Source organism: Mytilus californianus, unplaced genomic scaffold, assembly GCF_021869535.1.
Source record: "Mytilus californianus isolate M0D057914Y unplaced genomic scaffold, xbMytCali1.0.p SCAF_1, whole genome shotgun sequence".
NCBI lineage: Eukaryota > Metazoa > Mollusca > Bivalvia > Mytilida > Mytilidae > Mytilus > Mytilus californianus.
The window spans coordinates 11953836-11976474 of record NW_026262581.1 but is presented as its reverse complement, the minus strand read 5'-3'; the positions used below and the strand labels follow the sequence as shown (position 1 = coordinate 11976474).

Below are 22639 nucleotides of genomic sequence, written 5' to 3'. Positions count from 1 at the left end.
TATTTTGAACATCGGTAAATTACTGTCGCCTTAATTCATACTTTCCGAAATGAATAAAATCAAAGAAGCTGCAGATAGAAGTGCAAATGTTAGGATGCACGTTATTATCGAATTTTAAAAAATAATTTCACTTTGAATTAATTGTCTTTGGGGTCACCGCATTCGCTTTTTGTCGTATAGATCATTCATCTAACTACTTCGATTATATCAATAAAACGTAAGTTTCATATTTTCACATTTCCGATATTTATCTGCATGCTCTGCTTTCATACAAAATCTCAAGAAACTCTGTCAGATCGACCAATTAACAAATCACATTTAAAATCCATGAAAACGTCCTTATGCAACATAGATAAAAGTCTCAGAGAATGAAATATTTAACCAAGGAACACAAAAATCACTAAAATCTCCCAGTCAACCCATATAGCTGAATCGCAAAAGAGCGGGCTACACCAAAAAAAAAATAGTATTTGAGTTTTCGAAATCAAGTTATTTTTTGTAAAGATTTATTGGTCAAAATGATCCTTTCGTCGCTATAATTGAAAAAAAAAGCAAACAAATTTACACAATTTTTTGGTAGCTGTTTAAAAGTTAAATGAATGAAGTGTTTAAATATTCGGTGTACATGACTTCTGAAATAAAGTATTTCTTGTTTGCTTTGGGGATATATTATCTATCACAATCGATCGATTCACCCGATCCTTCTTGTTTTGATCGTCGCATTTTGATCAAAATAACATTAAAAGTCTTTTGTATTTCAACTTATTAGTATTACTGGATCAACGTGTTAACAGGTGTGAAGAAAGTTTTGGTCTCTGATCATCGAACCCTACCGCCATGTTGTTTACAGTCACCAAAGCAACTCATTTGCATATGAACTGCTATTAGTGTGAAATTTCACTTTTGAACTTTGACTACATTGGGATTTAAAAAAGTCTTCTGAAAGTTACAAAAATGTGAAGAAAAAAGTTGACGCAATTGTAGTGGATTTTTAAGTGTTTATATGTACATATAGTTTATTGGATAATAAAAGAAGGAATATATATTCATGGAAAGGAAAAAGTAAATTATATAAAAATGCCGCTAAAACAGGTAGGGACTTTAAATGGACAGAATACAAATACTTCTGTATTTAATTAAATCTCTTAAGTATTATTTAATGTCTGAAATATGCGATAAAAGCCGCATTACACTGTTAATGAATAACTATCTTCATTTTTAAAGATCTGAAAATAAATATTTGTTTTCTTCATTTTTTCTCCAATGATAAATTAACAGAATTTTCAGAATACATTTGATAAATATAGTAATCCTTAAAAAGCTCGCCCCTACTGTTCATGTGTGTTATAAAATGGAACATAGACACGCCAATGGAAAATAGACATAAATACCTACTTTATACATCATCTTGTCATTTACGCAAATTTTCTCAGTAACATCTTCATAAGTGCATGTGTAATCAGAGACATATAATACAATTCATGTATATTGTATTATATGTCTCAGGTGTAAGGAAGGGGCATGGGTGGGTGTACCTTTGAAATACAAACCTTTTTTCAACGTTGCAGTGCTGACTTCAAAATTAAGGTGAAGAGCTAAACTCTTACAGTAACAAGGTACACCCCACGACTGACAAACACACTTCGTGAAAGTTGGACCATTAAATGACAACAAATGAACAAATAAGAACAGTTGATTTTTCTGTTTTTGGCCTTTCTGGTTTTTGCTCTCCCTCCTGTTTTATATGTTTGACAATCCAAACATTTATTATCAAACATCTACATTACCTGACAAACTTAATTCAAGAAACACGTGTTGTGCGAACGAAAATCAAAGTCAGAAATATTTTGAGTGCAATGCAGGATGATTTTCTGTCCCCGAAAGAAACAAACTCCTCAGTGCCAGTATTTGCCACGATTCAAATGATACAATAGGTGTTGAAATTACAAGTTCAAAAAATACATTATGTGCTTAAGCTAATGTTGCAATTCCATCCGACAGAGTTGATCCGTGAGACTTTTTGGGTTGTTCTGTTTCGATGGGCCCTTTTGTGTTTTTGCTTCCAAACATGTTATATTTTTGGCTTTCCACACTAATGATCTCGAGCTTATTTGATGGGGGTTGTTCCAGACACACATGTTGTGCACACGGAATCATGTCAGACAAACAAGCAAACTGTTTTTTGTACGTTGAATCCCACTCTTATAGATGTTGTTTTAACATGATTCAGATCTTTTTTGTGTCTAGAAAATCTTTAAAATATAATGACATAAGTAATGAAAATTGAAAATGAAATTAGTAAATGCATTAATAATTGAAACAATTGTGATACAACGGTAAAATGCAGAGGCGGATTTAGAGGGTTTTCCAGGGCCCTGCCCCCCCCCCCCTTTTGTGGGAAAAATTTGGTTGATTATTTAGGTAATCACTGAAGCGTGACTGGAGCGGGCCCCCTCTTAGGCAGTCAGTGGGCCCCCCTTAGGAAACTTTCTGGATCCGCCACTGAAATGGGTTAAAACGAAAATTAGACAACCCAACATCACAAGCCCCAGTTAGCAAAAACTGCCGCCATGTAACATTAAACGGTAGGCAAGCTATCTGGATCCTTTTCGGTTCAAATAAGACGACTTCAGATCGCACCCTTACACTGAATTCCATAAAAAGTTAGAATGAAATCTTACAGAGAAGAGTGGCAAGGATCATTGAAAATAAAACTTAATGAGGTTAATAAATGAGTGTTCATAATTTCAAGCATCACTGTGTGAGGACATTATTTATCAAATGTGCATATGTTGCGATAAACAAATATAATATCTATTAAGTATGTACATGTCGGATTTAAAGTGCATCTATCTGCATGTCTTAAACAAGTAACATGAGAACAAACTGTACTAAATGCCCTTGAAATATTTGTCAGAATTTACATTATGTGATACATTTTTATCAATCAGTATATATAATCCTAAGACGATATAAATGTCATTCAGACTGTGAACTGGTGATCGCGAATATATCATGCAATAAGTTTTTGGTTAATATTATTTTGCATATAGCCTTTCCGCGAAAATAAGTGCATGGGTTGGCAGTCAAATACGCGAATGGAGTGTTATATATATATATGCGTGTAAAGTGTTACAGGGCTATTTAGTACAAAATCCTATTATTCGCAATGTTCTTTGTTGAAAAAAAGTGGAAATGCTGGATGACATGAAGCCGTAAACTGCTTTTAGTATCATTTAGTTAAATCTCTTTTTTGGCGTCAATATCATGGCATAGAAACAATTACTCTTATAGTTGTCCATTTGAAGTGTTGTATATGTCTTAATTATCATTATGTTAATGCTGCACTGGTCAAGTTTGTTTTTTAGACTTAGATGTGTTCCATTAGAACTATGAATGAAAGATCAGCAATATGTGCTATGTGATTTTGATTTATGAATTCTATGTCCTTCTGACAAGTCATACTTGACTTAAATGTGATTTGATCAAGTATATATATGGCTATAGCATGGTGATTGCTAGACTTCAAAAAATAGACTTCGAGTACTCGCAAAATGTTTACTGTTTGTACAGGCATCGATGCAGACACGGAAGCTCTTAAGAATAAAATTATAAACTCTCCTATTTAAAAGGCCTTAACTAAATAGTTAACAATCATATCATTATCACATCTTAGCTTAGGATCTCCTCTGAAGAAATTTCTAAATTTGTGTCGGCTACCTAAACTACATTAAAAAAACGTCAAAATGTCGGTACATCTCGGATTCTAGTAAGTTATCCACAACCTTTAAGTCCAGTTTAGTATTTCCATGACTGCAATTAAAGATCTTATTATTATTTTTTCTAATAAAGCAGGGGGGAAATGATGGATTGCATTATTGTTGGAGTGAAAAAACTCTTTTGATGGAAAGATAAATTACGTGCTTTTGAGGATTCTTTTTAATCGGTTGACAATTTCACTTTTCTACTCTCTACACTACACTTCCAAACAATCTTTTAAAGCTATAATTATGTTTAATCAAATAGTCCTTTGCAAAATCATTTGCTGCAACTCATGTAAAGTCTTCTGAAATATGAGATAATTAAAGCTGTTAATTGTGTCCTTTACAACATCTATGTACGTTACGGCAATTAAGTTATAGGTATTCCTATGGGTACCTTATGCGCCCCTTCAATAGCAGACTTATTCCTGAATTGTTATGAATCTCAGTGTATAGCCAAACTCATTAATTGTTAAGTTTTGTTATCATACATTACTTAAAATCATTTACTAAATTCTGTCATAGCTACACAGATTTGGTTTGGAAGTTTGACGGTTCCTGTAGAAATCTCATTACAAACGGGATATCACATCCTAATTGTTAACACTGTAGTAAGATCTTTGAATATTGTCTTCATCAGTAATAACTATGCCACTCATACCACATCTTCCTATATCTATAGACTATGTGTGGCTATACAGTTTTGAACGCTTTTGGTCTACATCCTGTCGATACTTGTATTTTGGTATTGCAAAAAGCCATGCTTTTCTCATACTGTTTATGATGGCTTTACACTTAATCTATTGGACGTGTACTGATTCAAGTTTTAGTCTTGACAACGTGGTTTATTTATTAGTGGGAACTGATTGGATTTGAATTAGCTGTACTCTTAGATCGGTACCTTGTGTCTTTTAATCTGATAAGTCAAATCTTTGTAAACTGATTTTTATAGTTTCTTATGTTGTCCCAGGTTATATGAGGGGGTTGGTCGCTCACAAACATCCCTAAACCCGCCATACTCTTTATGCGCCTGTCCCAAGCCAGGAGCCTTAATATAAATGGTTTTGTTGGTTGCTAGCTGCCCGTCGTATTTGTTTTTCGTTTTTTGTTTTTAGCAAAAATCAGGCTGATGTTTTTTTCTTTTGAATCACTACAGCTTATCATGTGGTCATGCCAGGGTTTTTTTTTATAGCTTACTATAAGGCATGGGTTTTGTCCATTGTTGCATACAGTGCCCAATATATAGTTGTTTACCAGAACATCTTTGTCCTTTGGTCTCTGGTTGATAGTCTCATTGGAATTACAGGGGCGGATTCAGGCGGGATCGTGGCGGGCGTGCACCCCCCCTTAGAATTTGCAAAGCATGGGTTGTCCTTACCTTAATAAAGAATATTTCGATAATTTTACATCAAAATATTGTTCGACTCGCTCCGCTCGGCGAAAATTAAAGTTTGCGCGCCCCCCTAACCTAAAATCCTCAGTGGATCCGCCCTGGGAAATCATACCACATCTCTAAATTTTTCATAGTATTTTATATGGTTAAAGTTTGATAAATCTTCACTGAATGCTAATGAACACTGAAGTTCGACATATAATCTGTAGCATTAGTTTATTTTCGGTCCAAAGAAATGAATACACGATTTTTTTTACGTATTCCAATGATTATAAACTTATTATTTTTGTCCTATCAATATTGTGATTTTCTGTCCATTCACAGTGATACCCCATAATGGTAAAGTAACAGCAGAGACATATAATTGTATTATATGTCTCTGGTTACAGTAAATGGCCATGTCACGGATTTTGGCAAAAGTTTGCATACAATTTAGGCATATTGAACTCTAATTGAAATCGAATAAATAGTGCATGTAACTATTTTACTTGCTAACATCAGAGACATATAATACAATTGTATTATATGTCTCTGCTTACATCTTATTGAATGAACATCCGTAGATATGTTCCAATATTGTATAGAATGTACGTAAACTCAATCAGAAACTTGTCAGTAAAAACTATCTGTAAAAACTCCTGGTTCTCAACACCCTGCTTTTAAAATGATACGTTTTTACTCACATAATTTTCCGTTTTAAGGATACAAAATAATTATAAAATCAGGGTAACAGTATACTCTAGCCCCCCCCCCCCCCCCCCTAAAAAAAAGGCGAAAAATCAAAATAAAACAAAACAAAACAAAACACCACAAGCGACAACAAATAAATAAAAAGAAAAGAGAAAAATAAAAGAAAAGACGCAAGTTAAATATAGTATATACACTGTGAAAAAAAAAAAAAAATGTCGTAAAATTACGACATCAGCAACTTTACGACATCAAATCCTATTGAGGACAGCTGGGCAGTATCGAAACTAATGAAGATTTAAAAAAAAATACCCGTTACTTAAATTGAATAATACGCATACGATATTTTATGATAAAGCTCTGAAAAGATCAACATGATTTATAAAAAGAACTGCACAAATCTATCGTCAACAAGGTACACACTCAACAACACAGACTTCAGCTGTTCAGAATAGCGCATGCATTTGTCTCTGAAATAAAAGCCCCCATATACCTTAATATAATATTAAGGTATATATAGGTATTTTTTTCAGAGTCAAGTACCTGTGTTCAGAATATATAACTATGAAAATAAGAAGATGTGGTATAACTGCCAATGCGACAACTCTCCACAAGAGACCATATGATGTAGAAGTTAACAACTATAAGTGACGGTATGGCCTCTAACAAGACCCTGAAATGACCATTGTAAAACAATTCAAATGAGAAAAAAGGCCTGATTTATCATTTGTATAAAATGATAAGAGAAAAACAAATATGATATACCGAGGAATTATTGCAAACTTGTACCAATGTCAACTTGTACCATTAAAAACAAACTCATACCACTGCAAACTCTTACTACGGGAAATTTGTACCATTGCAAACTCGTACCAACTTATTCAAATTCATTCAAATGGTGTTAAAATATGAATAAATATTTAAATTTCACTAAATAACTCATAAGTCTATAAAAAGTATATAATTTGAAATCACCATGACCAATTTGTAGCTGATTTATCCTTGGCTAATTGAATAAAGAAAACTGTAGTAGATTTGATTTGTTGTCTCCCTTGAACTGAGTTCGATTATTTAACTTTTACTGATAAATATATGATTTAATGTTTAATCATTACAAATTAGTTAAATTGAATAGATTTTGGTATTTATAATTTGTTTCTAAAAGTAAATTTATTTATTTAGAGATATTATTTAACCTGTTTTGAAAAGTTTAAAATTTTTATGAAAAAATTTAGAAAGTTTGAAATTTCTTAATATAAAAAATACACTACCAAATGAGCTTATCAAATAACTTAACCCATATGAAGCATTAGCTGTGTAAAATATTTTGTGGTGCATCTATTTGTATCTTAACCAGTATGCTTAATAACATAACTAACAATAAGTTTCATTTTGATAATCAGGAACTTTATTTGATAATAGGCATTCCAAGCTGTTAAATTATATAGCACCAATCATAATTTAATAATATTGGATTAAACAAGTTGATAAAGTTAACTAAAGACACAATAACACAATCAAAGGAATGGTAATTAAGAAATTCAATTTTTTTTATAAAGACTTGAAAAAACTATTCATCAAACATTCGTAATTGTATTTTTAAAAAAAAAACAATGCATATATTTTTAATGGTATGAGTTTGAAATGGTACGACTACACAGTAGTACAAGTTAACATTGATAGAAGTTGCCTTTTAGTGGTATAAGTTTGCAATGGTACGAGTTAACTTGCTTCCTATACCGGGTACGAGCAACAAACGACAACCACTGAATTACAGGCTTCTGAATAGGGACGGGCACATACAGAATGTTGTGGGGGTTAAACATGTTTGCTGGTGCCATACCCTGGCGTACCATCCCCCTAACCTTGGACAGTGGTGAAACAGTACAGTAGTAGTCCAAATAATTATGATGTCTTGAAAGACTATTTTTATTTGTTTGCTGTGGTGCCTTCCTTATTATAATTTACTATCTTGTAAATTAAAAAAAATCCAAGTTATTCAAAGAAAAAAGCCTGCAACACCAGACCATTAATCATTTCTGTATTAGAAAGTATAATTAATAGGATTATTATGGGGGAAGAAATATATGACTTCATAAGGAAATGAAATGAAATGTAATTTCATAATACATGAGATACATGTAGACAAAATAAATTTAAGCTTTGGACTGGATTTTATTCTTTAGCATACATAAAACAGAAAAAAAAAACTTCTATAAAAAGGTGAAGTTAAGTCTGAAAAATACTTTTTAAGAAAATAACTCTTGATCTCTCTCAATAAAATAGTATACTTATATACCTAAAATGTTCAATAAAATAGTATACTTATATACCTAAAATGTTCAATAAAATAGTATACTTATATACCTAAAATGTTCAATAAAATAGTATACTTATATACCTAAAATGTTCTGATATTTGGTATGGAGGATTCAACTTTAATAAGTGTGACTTATTTCAAGTTTTGAAAATCACTGAATTAGAAAAGTGATTGAAAAATGATAAAAAATATTGGACAAAAGGGAATCTTTTAATCATGTATGTTGTGCTGTAGGTCTGTAATTTAAACTATGGTGTAATATGGGCAAGGTTCATTTGTATTGTTCGTCTGCTAATTATCTTCTAATTAAACCTGTGTTGTCATTCAAATAATTGAATATGTCATTTGTAGTATTTAGATAAAAGTGTTTTGTTTCCTTTTATTTTGAGTAGACATGACATAATACAAAGAATATATAAGAATGATTTTACATTATTTTCTGCTGTTTTTTTCTATTAACCTGACCTCTAGGAGGTAATACAAAACTTTTCTTTATAAAAATAAGGAGATGTGGTATTGATTTGTTTATTTTTGGCCATTTAAATATGAAAGCAACCGTAATGGAAAAAGACTTTTTGTTAAAATAAGAAACTTTTAGAACAACACAAAATTTCGTAAAAATTTGAGATATTGTCCATTTAGTTATTTGTTACCTTAACCCTCTTTCTTTTTTCATTTTTAAATATATAGAAACCATGTTTTGGGGTGAGGGTTGATTGTACATGAGTTAACATTATAATTTTATAATTTTCCTGTGAAATACATTTATGAAGTATCAAAAGAAAGATATGATATTAAAACCTCGGTTGTTATCATTGCAATAAACTATTATACTGGTTGGGGGACAGTAACCTGCCATTTTATAAAAGATATGTTGCATAAATATGACAAACTGCTGTTATTTACAGACACATATTTTTATTTCCTTAAAGAAAACTTCAATATGTGAGAACTTTGTTGCGTTCAGACAAAGCAGTATCTAAGCATGCTTTTGACTAAAAATTTCTTTCAAATGCATTACAAAGATTTTAAATTTCAAAATTAAACACCTAAGCTCCTCTTCGATACAATTTAACTTGTTGATTTCAAGTGAAATGAATTCATGTTTGGTTCAGATTTTTAGAGGAGGAAGAAGAGAAGCTTCAAAATTAAATTTCCAGAATGAAGATAAGTTTGGTTCATTTGGAAAACCTTCTTCTCTTCTTTCAAAAAAGAACCCAAACAAAACATGACATTAATGTCCTGATTTAAATGAAAACTTCTTATCATGCAGTGGCTAGATTGGTAAGTTACAGTTACTGATCCTGTGTCATTAAAATACCACTCAAAAATTACTAGTATAAAAATAAGAAGATGTGGTATGATTACCAATGAGACAACTCTCCACCAGAGACCAAATGATGTAAAAGTTAACAACCATAGGTCACTGTACTGCCTTCAACAATAAGCAAAACCTATACCGCATAGAGGGCTATAAATTTGGCCCGAAATGAAAAATGTAAAACAATTCAAATGAGAAAACTAACGTCCTGATTTATGTACAACATAATTAACGAAAAACAAATGTGGTATACAGCAACAAACAACAACCACTGATATAAGGGCCCCTATTTTAGGCACAGAAAGTGGCAGGGGTTATACAGGTTTGATGGTGCCAAACCCTTTCCCTAACCAAGGACAGTGGTGTAACAGTACAACATATGAACAAACTTTGAAAATCAGTTGAAAAGAGCTTAACTCATCAGATCGTTACAAAAGCACAAAAAAACCTCAACACAAAACACAAGACACAAAGTACAGATCTGAGAGTACTTACAGTTACTGAAAGCTAGTTAAGTAACCTGTTTTACTTTGCTAATTAGAAGATTTAAAGTCTGAGCAATTGATAATGTACAAAACATGTATTAAGTGTGTAAACCTCATACTTGGTTCCCTTTAGATGTTACAACAATATTTACAAACAGAGTTCATGATATACAATATCAATTAAAAATGAATTTCTCACTGTAACTGATACTAGATCAAAAGGAATTCCATATTGTCAAAATATAACAGTATTATATTATTTCTTACATAATTTTGTATTTGTTTGCTTTTTTTTTAGAGGGCACATGGAATTAAAATATCACAGCCTAATGAATTTGAACAGCAGTACAGACCTGCTGTTATTGCACATCTTCCTCCCTTGAGTGCTAAAGAGGTAAGTGACACATAGTCATGTAGCAGTATATCTGACAAAGGGTGACAGGAAACAAGACATTCTGATGTGTTTTATCTATTTTCAGGTGTGCTATATCAGTGTTCTGGTCAGTTATAACAATGTTTTTTGCACTTTTAGAAGGATTGGTTAAGATCTTGCTACATGAAATATCATTGTCCTTCGGTTTCTGGTGAATTGTTTTCTAATTGGCAACCATACCACATCTCCTAAATTTTTTAGTATATGCACTGGCTTATTTGGTTAAACTGTTCTGACTGGAATTCAAAATGCAGTTTAAAATATTGGCTCAAGACATGATGTTACTTTTCATGTGTGGTCTTTAAGTGAAATGGACGGACATTTTTATAAAAATTAGGAGATGTTATTAAGTTTTTAGGTGAAAGTAAAATTGAACAAGTTATCATCATAAAGACTAATTTAACTCACTGTTCAATATAAACAGAAGTTACAAAATGCACTTTCGGAAGCTGATATTTCTGAGTATATGCTGTCTGTTGTGTGTTATTCACTGTGTACATACGATTGATACATGACAGAGTCAGAAATGTGAGAATGTCACTTTCGGTCAGCAGCAATTATTCTGGTTTAGTCAAATGTTAGTGAATCACTCAACACCATCAAGATAAATTTTTTTGCACATCATTTTGTAAACATTCCATGGTTAAGAGCAATGTATAAACTAACCCCAAAAATTATATTTAATGATTGACCTTAGAAGTAATTTGATCAGTTTTTGAAGTCCCTTAAACCACAGTAATATGGAATGAAATGATATTTTTCATTACCATATTTTGAAAACCGCTATCAATTGCAAAGTCATTAATTAAAGCAAATAGATTATAAAAATAATGTTTTGGCACTGAATTTTTTTTCTCAATTGGTAAAAATACCGATGTACAAATGTAGGTCTCATTTTAACCTGTTCTATCTCTGAATATATAATGTGTTCACTTGTTGGACTTTCAGATTTAAGTCTTATCCACACATTTTATTCGTTAAACCACAACCAGTGTGATGTTAAATGTAAATTAAATATTTAATTGGTTTTGGGAAGTGTTTGTAACTCAGTAATATGATAATTCATTAAATATGTGTTTATATTAGTAAAGTAGTGTAAATACATCAGTGATTTTAAATGTATAACACTCAGTCCCCTTCATGTTTGCCATAGACAGTAGAAGTTCGTCGTCCAAGGGAAGTTGTGTGACTTCTATTCTTTACTGTGTACATAATCATTGATTTGAGCTTTACAGAAGCCAATCTTCAAAATTAGCGAGACTTCTGTTTTTGTTGTGTTTATACTCAGGTTGTCATTACAAACCATATGAGAATTGAAATTAAAATGAGTTCATGACCAGCAGTAATAAGTTTTCTAAACTGTCAACACATATTAATGTCATTAAATGTAATCTCCATTAAGTAACTAAAGGTCCATTTTTGTTTTGACGAATAAAAAATTAATCTTTGTCATGTTTTGCACTGAAAGAATAATTTTTATGACAAATTTGATAGAAACATGAAGATCTTCAAAAACGTTATAATTTTTTTTCTTTAAAACTGTTTATCAAATTTTGTGATTATCTGTTTAAAAAGTTCAAGTTAATTCATGATAAGTTACTAGTTGGATTAATACAAAATACAATTACAAGCTGTACCATAAGCATATGATATGACCATCCCCCTTAATCATTGAAGTCCCATAATTCCTGAACAACCAATCTGAAAATCCAAAAACATTTGAAAGAAATAAAATTTACAGGTTTTAATTTTGTTAAAAATTTCATACTAGAAAAAAGGACTTTTCTTTAGACATTTGAAAACCTATCCATATTTTGATGAAGTCCCTTAACTTGGGAATTTGAAAAGAGTTTTTCTCTATGGAACAAAGCAATGCGTGAAAAATTTATAAAATACCCAATAAAGCAAACTCGAGTTATCTAAAGAAATGCTTTAAATTGTCAAATTTTTCCAATTAAAGTCCCTCAACTTTTAACACTAAATTCCGAAATTGAAAAAATGCATGTCTAATTAAAACTACACATTGTATACAATTTCATAAAGATTCATTAAAGTAAAAAGTTATTGCATGATATTCTTAAAAGTATATGGATAGATACAAACAAACATGGACAATGGTTATTTTAGGAGGATGTGTCAAAATGGCCATATCAAAATTAGATTCCTATTGCTGAGGGAACCCCAAAACACGGATAAATCAACCATTGAATATTGTCCCATTAGCAATGTCACATATATGATATAACAGCAATATTGTTTTGTTAATGTTAACAAAACTATTGGACACAAAAGTGCCCTTGAAATAAATTTCTTTCTCAGTTTCACTTAATGTCCACTGTTAAAGGCTCACAAAGTAAAGAAGATTGATCAAGAGCGTGAATTTTTGAACATTTAAAGACTTTTGGACAATTTATTTTATTTACTTTAGTTGTGTATTAAAACATTTTAATTCTATAAAAGTATATTTACATTGTTACGTTGACCCCCAGTGTTTTTTTTATCAAAGAACCTTGAAAGCAATAAAACTTAACAAATATATGATAATTGTGTATATAGTGTTTAAAGAATTTAGTATTTCACAAGAGGCTACTAAAAACTGTCAAAAGTTAAGGTCAGAAAGAGAACTTAACAATGAATTGGTAACCCAAAGAAGTTTTTTAACATTGGTGTCATCTTTGAAGTATGTAGGTCTATAATTTTTTAAGTTAAAAAGTGTGAAAAGTTTTATTTTTCTTAAGATAAAATAAAAAGGGAATATATATTATGACAACTATCCATCAAACACAAGAAGGTTGAGGAAGTTGAATACAAATGACGAAACTTGTCATAGATTTTGTGTCATGAATTAACACCATTTCCCTCCCTTTCTTTCATATAATTAATATCATTTTGATAAGTTTTGTTAAAAGCTTCGTATTCTGTTAAATGAACTGCATACTATAGTAGGGGAATATTATGTTTTCCGGTCTGTCTGTGAGTCCTGTACCAGGTTAACATTAAGGCTTTTGGTAGTTTATGATATAGCTGTGGTCACATCAACTTTAAACTTACCACACATGTTAATTACGACTTCAACATTTAATAGTTTTTACCCAAATTCTGTGGTTTACTGATTATGTTAAAGTTTTTGTTTAAGGTAATTTACCATGAAGTTGTGGAATTAAGCGCACATTTTCATTATGACAATAACTGTGGCTTAACTTCTTGAATTTTGACCGAATTTAATACATCATTGTGATAATGTTAAGAACTACAATAATGTGGAATTTTGAAACAATGAATTGATTATGGTTTGCACTGTAGTTCTGTTTAGAACAGATAACTTCCAAAAAATGTGAAAATTCCTTGTGTCTCACTTCCTAATTACTGAACATGTTTATTCAGTGGAAAAGTTCAGTTTGTTTAGGTTTGATGTCATGAATTATAATATTAAAATAAAATTCAAATTACCCATGTACAAGTATTTTTATACCCACTTCTAAATATTTTCTGTTGCAGTACATTTGAGTACTATCCAATATTATTATTGCATATTGCAGTGCAAGTATTTGTTATTCATTCTTCTTGATCCATGAAAATATTCATTCATCTTTCAGGATTGGTTTTTCTTCACAGGCAGATTTAAATATCATTTCAGTAGTTAATATCATCAAATAGATATATTTATGAATTCCTTTCAGTTGAGTTTCTAAACGAAGTTCTCAATATGTCATCGTCTTTTGTCGGAAATGTATTTTTTTAGACTGTGTCAATAAAGATAGGTACATGGATATGTATGTTATATAAGTTCAAAGTGATTATTATTAGATTTTGTTGTCGAACATTTCAAAGCCTCAAAGTTCATCTGATTTATAATAAGTTCATGATTGATAAGTGATAAATCTTCAAAAGCTCGTTTACTGACAGTCAGTATTCAATGACATCTGAGAGTAGATTTATAAATTATCTCAAATATCAATGGTACAAATATATCTCATTGTCAAGTTCAAAATTACGAAATATAAATTAACATGATGAATGCATGGTGACTACTTAATGTTCAGTTGCAAATATTACATGGATTTGCAATAAGATTACATAATAATGAGTCAATAGCATACAAATATACTAACTTTGAAGCATATTTTTAAATTTGTTAGCTCATTAGGTAAGCATGTACCATGAAGAAATGTTCACCGTAATTAGTTGCATTTTTCTGATGTCGAGCTGACATATGCTTTTTCTCTAAATGTTGCATACTTAATAGAAAAGGAATTAATAAATACCAATTTGAAGTCTTTGGGTTGACCAAGTCAAGGATCAATCCCATGACCTCTAGTACAGCATTTGCCTCTGATTTCATGGTTGTAAGTAATGGATGTAGGACTATGTAGATATTGTATGAGAGTAATTGTGGTACAAACACATGTACCAGCTTAAAGTGAAGTGATCCTGAATATTAACCTTCTAATAGTTACAAGCTTGAGAATAGAGTTGTTTTCATTAAAGTGTTTGTTATGTTATATCTTGAAGATAAAATAGGACACAATCCTTCCCCATTTAAAGTTTCTTGTATAATTATTCATTTAGGCAAAATTTTATACCCCAGGAAACATCAAGATTAAAAAAACTGACACTTTAAAATTCAAATTAAGAATTTGTTCATACTTGTTACTTATACCTATCATTTAGAAACTGATATGGTTATTTGTGATATAATGTCTGTATATTACATAGATGTAGGGACTACCACTGTTAGATTTGAGTTTTTTGACATAACAAAATTTCAGTTTACAGTTTTAATTTTAAAACATGAATGAGCAATTTCACAACTTAGATAGAATAGGAGATTAAGGTGTGGTGAACAAGTAGAGTTTTTTTTTTAAAGTATGGTTGTATAATAGTTGTATTCACACGAATCGAGTGTAAGTTGATATATATGTTGAAGAATAATACACCTATATGCAGAGTAATTACGGTATCATAATTCTTTTTGTACAAGTGGAAATTTTTGTTGCACAAATTTTTCATTTTACTTTTAATTTGAATTTTTAAAAAATCATAAATTTTATATCTGTCAATGTAGCGGATTTTTACTATTGTTCAATAATTATTGGAGAATTTTAGCGTATAATTTGATTAATTTTTTTAATTGACTGAACATTTTAATAGACCGGTGACAGCTAATAATTCATTTAATCACTCACTTGAAAATTATTTACAATTCCAAAGTCTACAATAAAAGAATGGAAAGGTCATACATTTAAGTCTTGTCTTTGATCTTAGTAACAGAATATATTTACACCTGGGTCATCAAAGAAATGTGAATTTCAAACCTTGAAACTCAAATTAACACTGAAATCCATAAAACTAGAAATAATTATAACAGGGGGGCCTTGGTGGCTGAATGGTCAAAGTAGTTGAACTACTGTATCACTATCCTGTCAACACTGATGTTGTGAGTTCAAATCCTGCACAGGGTAGGTGCGCTCGACTCCAATCTTAATTGACTATGATTGTAAGTTTTCCTACCGAAGGTCCTGGTTCTCTCCGGGCACTCTGGCTTCATCCACCAATAAAAGTGGAGCGTCACAAAATAGCACAATAGTGTTGAAAGTGGCATTAAATACCAATCAATCTATGAGACTTAACAGACATTTTATAAATATAGGAGATGGTGGTAAACACTAACAATATTGTAACCCAACAACTCAAACCCACCAAAAATAAAAATCTAGAGGTCTTCATGGTGTCTTCAACAGTGGACATTATGTTCACATATATATACAATGTGAATAATTCAATCGTTATATTCAGCTGGTCTATGATAGCTACATCAGGCCTAGTCAAAATAAATCGTCAATAGATTATTTTGAATTAGCTCAAAATTTACCTATCTTAATAACATTAAACTACCAGCAGATTGGTTCTCTCATTCAGAGAGTGCCTATAAAAATCCTGGATTTGTGACACGTTTCTTATCGTATAAAGTGTTAGGCCATCACAAGTAGGAAGTTGATCTCAGGGAGGGACTAAATTATTCGGTTTAATTAAATAATAAACATTTTTATCATTAATTTCATCAAAATATTCACCTCTGTATGTCTCTAAGTTTATGGAAGGTATAGTTTTTGACTCATTTGAAAAGTTGCTTTACTGACACTTTGAAATTTTGGTTCATGGTCATTGTTCTCATGTTTTCTCTTTCATCAAATTACCAAGTTTTCTCTTAAATGTCATTCTGGATGAAACTTTTGATTCATTGTTCATAAGTTGTGTAACAAATTTTTTTTCTATATATAATGTCATGCAGGGTGACATGCCAATTACTACTTTGTAACCAAGTAAAAATTAGCGAAAACTAATGAACTCTATTGTTAATTCTTGATTGTGTCATATTGATTCTGTCACAATAATTACCTCCCTTTTGTGTTTGAAAAAATGTAAACATTCTTTTACTAATGAAGCAAGAAAAATCAACTATTTTGGGTGAAACTTGATTTAAAAAATTCGATCAATTGTTAACCATATATAATTCTCAGTGAGAACAATACAGATGGAAATTACATATTTAAACTCCGTCCTAGTTCTTTAAAAAGTAGTTCATATGCAATTTAGTCCAGATTCATTTTAAATTAAACTAGTTGTAGATAGGGTGGTCAAGTGATAAGAAGAATTTGTGCAGAAAATTTTAAGAAAAACATGCATAAATTCATTTAAGCATAGTTAAACAAAACATTATGGTCACATGATAAATGAAATTGTGTAGAAAAGTATTGATTGATTGATTGTTGGTTGCTTAACGCCCAGTGTAGAAAAGTAGATTCATTTTCATAGTTAAACAGTAAATAGGGTGGTAATAGAATGAATAGAATTTTGTGTATAAAACTCCTAGTTTTTCAGAAATAAATGATAATTCCAATTCATGACCAATACTAACAAAATTAAGGAAATAAAAAAACAAACAAGAGGTACTGCGAGCAAAGATCACATAATTATACCCCTTCCCCTTGCAAAGTCCATGCTTTGGTAGTCAGGACCCCAAAAATAAGAGATTTATTGCTTACATCCACTTCATTTGAACTTTGGTGGATAGTTGTCTCATTGGCAATCATACCACATCTATTTTATTTTTATATAAAACAAAAATAGGAGGTGTACAACAGCATTATTTGGTGAAGATTCTTCGAAAGTTTCATCAAATTCTGATAAGGGTTTAGGTTAGGATGAGAAGCGAATATAAATGTGACTGTATTTAAGAATTGAATGCTTCTTTTTGTAAATTTATTGGGGTGTAAAAGCGTTGACCGAAGTATATTTTGTATGAAGCGCAAAAGCGCTTCATTCTAAAAATGTGCGCACGGTCATCGCTTTTACAACCCTATAAAATTACTAAAAGAAGCAGTCAATACTTATAATTACATTTTTTGCTAAGATCATGATAACATAATGTCTATCAACTTTTTTTTTTATTTACTAGTGCACTTTATTGTGGAAGCTCGTTTCTTCATGAACATGAAATGAAGGTTAATTTTAGAATGATGTGAGATTGCTGTTAGCCAATCAAAATAACGTATTATAATGAAACATACATGTAATGTAATTATTGTGCACATGATTTGCTGAAAAAAACTGTAAATGATTCTGAAAAATATATTATATGGTTAAGATTTAAAGAAATTTTCAATAAATTGCAGTAAGTAGTAAAGAATTAGTTGCGGATAAAAAAGGGATACCCTAAAGATAAAGCAATGGCAAAGTCAATTCTTTGGTATTGGAAACTCCAAAAAAATGATCTCAGACCAAAAAAAGACAACAAAATAGGAGGTGCACAATGGCATAAACTGATTCTGAGAAAGTTTCATTAAATTGGTATTAGGGGTTAAGAGGAATAAGCTGATACAAATGTGTACTACAATTTGTAGATATGATGAAGTCCATTTCATCCCAAAGTTAACTGCAACAATCATTCAGATGGAGGAATGAAATAGGAGGTGCAAAAGTAAATCATATTAATAAGATTCTTTGAAATGTTTCACAAAATTCGGTCTAGCAGTTCAGGAGCAGTAGTTTAAAAACAAAAGTGAGACAGAAGGACAAATTAACAGATGGATGAATGGACAGGCAGACTGATGGCCTCCCCTATCACTATATATGGCCCACTTTAAAAATGTAAAAAAAAAATTTACTTTCAGTTTGATATGGTTTCTCTTTTTCATATAGAAAATTTGTTCACAACATAAAAGCTGTAGACTCACTGTGACAACATGGAACACTTTGATGAGGAGTAAAACATGCTCTCATGTACCTCCAGGAAACTATACATGGCCAAAAATTTTAAATAAAATAACTGTGTTGTATGTTTAACAGATGTCAACCATTGATAATACTGTTGCTAATATAGATTTTTTTATAGTAGAGCAGCAAATAAAAAGATTAGATTTGTTTGTTGAAAAAAAAGAAAGTATTTTCTGATAGTAAGAAGACAAGAGTCTGGAGGACTGTTGTTATATACAGTCCATTATTACCCTTTACGAAGATGTCAATTAAATGCAGTTATTTAAAACTGCTCCGACTTGAAATACTCTACTGTATTAGTAATAATATATTTAAAATTGCATCATTGTTTTTTTGTTTTGTTTCATTGCACACATCTTTTTCCTATTAATGATTTCTTTTATAAGTAGTGCAAATTTAATTGTATTAAAGGACTTACATCACTTAATTCTATTATCAAAGGAAAGTATTTCATTATGTGATGCTAACATTGAAACGTTTTGTGTCCCAGGTTAATGAAGCCTTTTCAAATAATTTGTTACATTGCATGACAATGGTGTGCGATTCCGTTAAATTATATTGTGAAATTGATTGTTTGTAGTTTATATTTTATTGATAACCAGTAATTACAGATGAAATAACCCTAATTAGGTAATAAAAAACCTATCAGTTCTTTCTGACATTGTTTTTTATTGCCCATACAAAACAGTACACAATAATACATCTGTGCTTGGATGTTGGAACAGATTAAGCTATGCTTTTAGAACTAAGATTTTAATCAAGAACTAATAAATCAGAATTAAATTAGTTAATTGGTTAGAAAAAATTTATTGGTTACTGACATTCTTTATTTTTTTTGTGCAAAGCAGCATTTCAGCCAAGTTTTCTCATATGAATTCTTTTACATTTATCATTTCGGGGCCTTTTATAGCTAACTATGAGGTATGGATTTTGCTCATTGTTGAAGGTAGTGTGGTTACCTATAGTTGTTAATATCAATGTCATCTGATCTCTGGTGGAGAATTGTATCATTGGCAATCATTCTTTATAATTCGTGTGGATGAAGTTTTTAAGTACCAATGTTGTTGTAATGATACAATAGGGTCACAGTGACCTTTATTTTGTGCTAGCTATAAAAGACTCAAGTTGTAGTTTTACCCGAACTTGCGAAGTTTACATGATTAATTGCAATGTGACTGCTAAGTGGTAGAATCTTTAGTTAGTTGAGTGTACCTGTACAAGACACCACTTTCAATTTTAAACATTAAAGTTTTGCACATAAGTTTAAAAAGAACATTTGAAAATAATTATCAAAGATTTATAAATTGGTTGATTTGGTTTGACTTATGATTCATGATTGCACCCTTGCTCAGTTTTTAGTTTTTTATATAGTGTTTTGTAGTCTGTATTTTGTCTGTTTCTTTTTTGCCATGATTTTGTCTTTCTATCTTCGACTTATGAGTTTTGATTCTCCCTTTGGTATCGGATGCCTCTTTGTTTCTTTTTTTAGCTCACCTGGCCCGAAGGGCCAAGTGAGCTTTTCTCATCACTTGGCGTCCGTCGTCCGGCGTCCTTCGTCGTCCGGCGTCGTCCGTCGTCGGCGTTAACTTTTTACATTTTGAACTTCTTCTAGAGAACCACTGAATGGAATGAAACCAAACATGGCATGAATGTTCCTTATGAGGTGCTGACCAAGTGTTGTTACTTTGTAGCCGATCCATCATCCAAGATGGCCGCCAGCAGGGGACTTAGTTTAACATAGGACCCTATGGGAAATGCATACAAATGACTTCTTTTAGAGAACCACTGAATGGAATGAAACCAAACATGGCATGAATGTTCCTTATGAGGTGCTGACCAAGTGTTGTTACTTTGTAGCCGATCTATCATCCAAGATGGCCGCCAGCGGGGGACTTAGTTTAACATAGGACCCTATGGGAAATACATACAAATGTCTTCTTTTAGAGAACCACTGAATGGAATGGAACCAAACATGGCATGAATGTTTCTTATGAGATGCTGACCAAGTGTTGTTACTTTGCAGTTGGTCCATCATCCAAGATGGCCGCCAGCGGGGGACTTAGTTTAACATAGGACCCTATGGGAAATGCATACAAATGACTTCTTTTAGAGAACCACTGAATGGAATGAAACCAAACATGGCATGAATGTTCCTTATGAGGTGCTGACCAAGTGTTGTTACTTTGTAGCCGATCCATCATCCAAGATGGCCGCCAGCGGGGGACTTAGATTAACATAGGACCCTATGGGAAATACATACAAATGTCTTCTTTTAGAGAACCACTGAATGGAATGGAACCAAACATGGCATGAATGTTTCTTTTGAGATGCTGACCAAGTATTGTTACTTTGCAGTCGGTCCATCATCCAAGATGGCCGCCAGCGGGGGACTTAGTTTAACATAGGACCCTATGGGAAATACATACAAATGTCTTCTTTTAGAGAACCACTGAATGGAATGAAACCAAACATGGCATGAATGTTCCTTATGAGGTGCTCACCAAGTGTTGTTACTTTGTAGCCGATCCATCATCCAAGATGGCCGCCAGCCGGGGACTTAGTTTAACATAGGACCCTATGGGAAATGCATACAAATGACTTCTTTTAGAGAACCACTGAATGGAATGAAATCAAACATGGCATGAATGTTCCTTATGAGGTGCTGACCAAGTGTTGTTACTTTGTAGCCAATCCATCATCCAAGATGGCCGCCAGCGGGGGACTTAGTTTAACATAGGACCCTATGGGAAATACATAAAAATGTCTTCTTTTAGAGAACCACTGAATGGAATGGAACAAAACATGGCATGAATGTTCCTTATGAGATGCTGACCAAGTGTTGTTACTTTGCAGTCGGTCCATCATCCAAGATGGCCGCCAGCGGGGGACTTAGTTTAACATAGGACCCTATGGGAAATACATACAAATGTCTTCTTTTAGAGAACCACTGAATGGAATGAAACCAAACATGGCATGAATCTTCCTTATGAGGTGCTGACCAAGTGTTGTTACTTTGTAGCCGATCCATCATCCAAGATGGCCGCCAGCCGGGGACTTAGTTTAACATAGGACCCTATGGGAAATGCATACAAATGACTTCTTTTAGAGAACCACTAAATGGAATGAAACCAAACATGGCATGAATGTTCCTTATGAGGTGCTGACCAAGTGTTGTTACTTTGTAGCCGATCCATCATCCAAGATGGCCGCCAGGGGGGGACTTAGTTTAACATAGGACCCTATGGGAAATACATAAAAATGTCTTCTTTTAGAGAACCACTGAATGGAATGGAACCAAACATGGCATGAATGTTCCTTATGAGATGCTGACCAAGTGTTGTTACTTTGCAGGCGGTCCATCATCCAAGATGGCCGCCAGCGGGGGACTTAGTTTAACATAGGACCCTATGGGAAATACATACAAATGTCTTCTTTTAGAGAACCACTGAATGGAATGAAACCAAACATGGCATGAATGTTCCTTATGAGGTTCTGACCAAGTGTTGTTACTTTGTAGCCGATCCATCATCCAAGATGGCCGCCAGCCGGGGACTTAGTTTAACATAGGACCCTATGGGAAATACATACAAATGTCTTCTTTTAGAGAACCACTGAATGGAATGAAACCAAACATGGCATGAATGTTCCTTATGAGGTGCTGACCAAGTGTTGTTACTTTGCAGTCGGTCCATCATCCAAGATGGCCGACAGCAGGGGACTTAGTTTAACAAAGGACCTATGGGAAATACATACAAATGTCTTCTTTTAGAGAACTACTGAATGGAATGAAACCAAACATGGCATGAATCTTCCTTATGAGATGCTGACCAAGTGTTGTTACTTTGTAGCCGATCCATCATCCAAGATGGCCGCCAGCGGGGGGCTTAGTTTAACATAGGACCCTATGGGAAATACATACAAATGTCTTCTTTTAGAGTACCACTGAATGGTATGAAACCAAA

The 22639-nt window shown here is 32.2% G+C and overlaps 1 protein-coding gene across 4 annotated transcripts in view; it reads left to right on the top strand.

The window, feature by feature from the left end:
• The first annotated feature begins 833 nt into the window (after positions 1-833).
• The window catches only part of LOC127698932 (dynein axonemal heavy chain 3-like), a 157242-nt gene continuing 135436 nt past the window's right edge, over positions 834-22639 (top strand). For 2 of the 4 annotated variants that reach the window (XM_052202720.1, XM_052202798.1), the window contains exons 1-2: positions 834-1092; positions 10266-10361. In XM_052202720.1, the coding sequence (XP_052058680.1) occupies positions 1078-1092; positions 10266-10361 (111 nt within the window). In that variant the 5' untranslated portion in view covers positions 834-1077. The remainder of the gene's footprint in view (positions 1093-10265; positions 10362-22639) is intronic. The other 2 variants (XM_052202898.1, XM_052202826.1) reach the window with 2 other exon arrangements.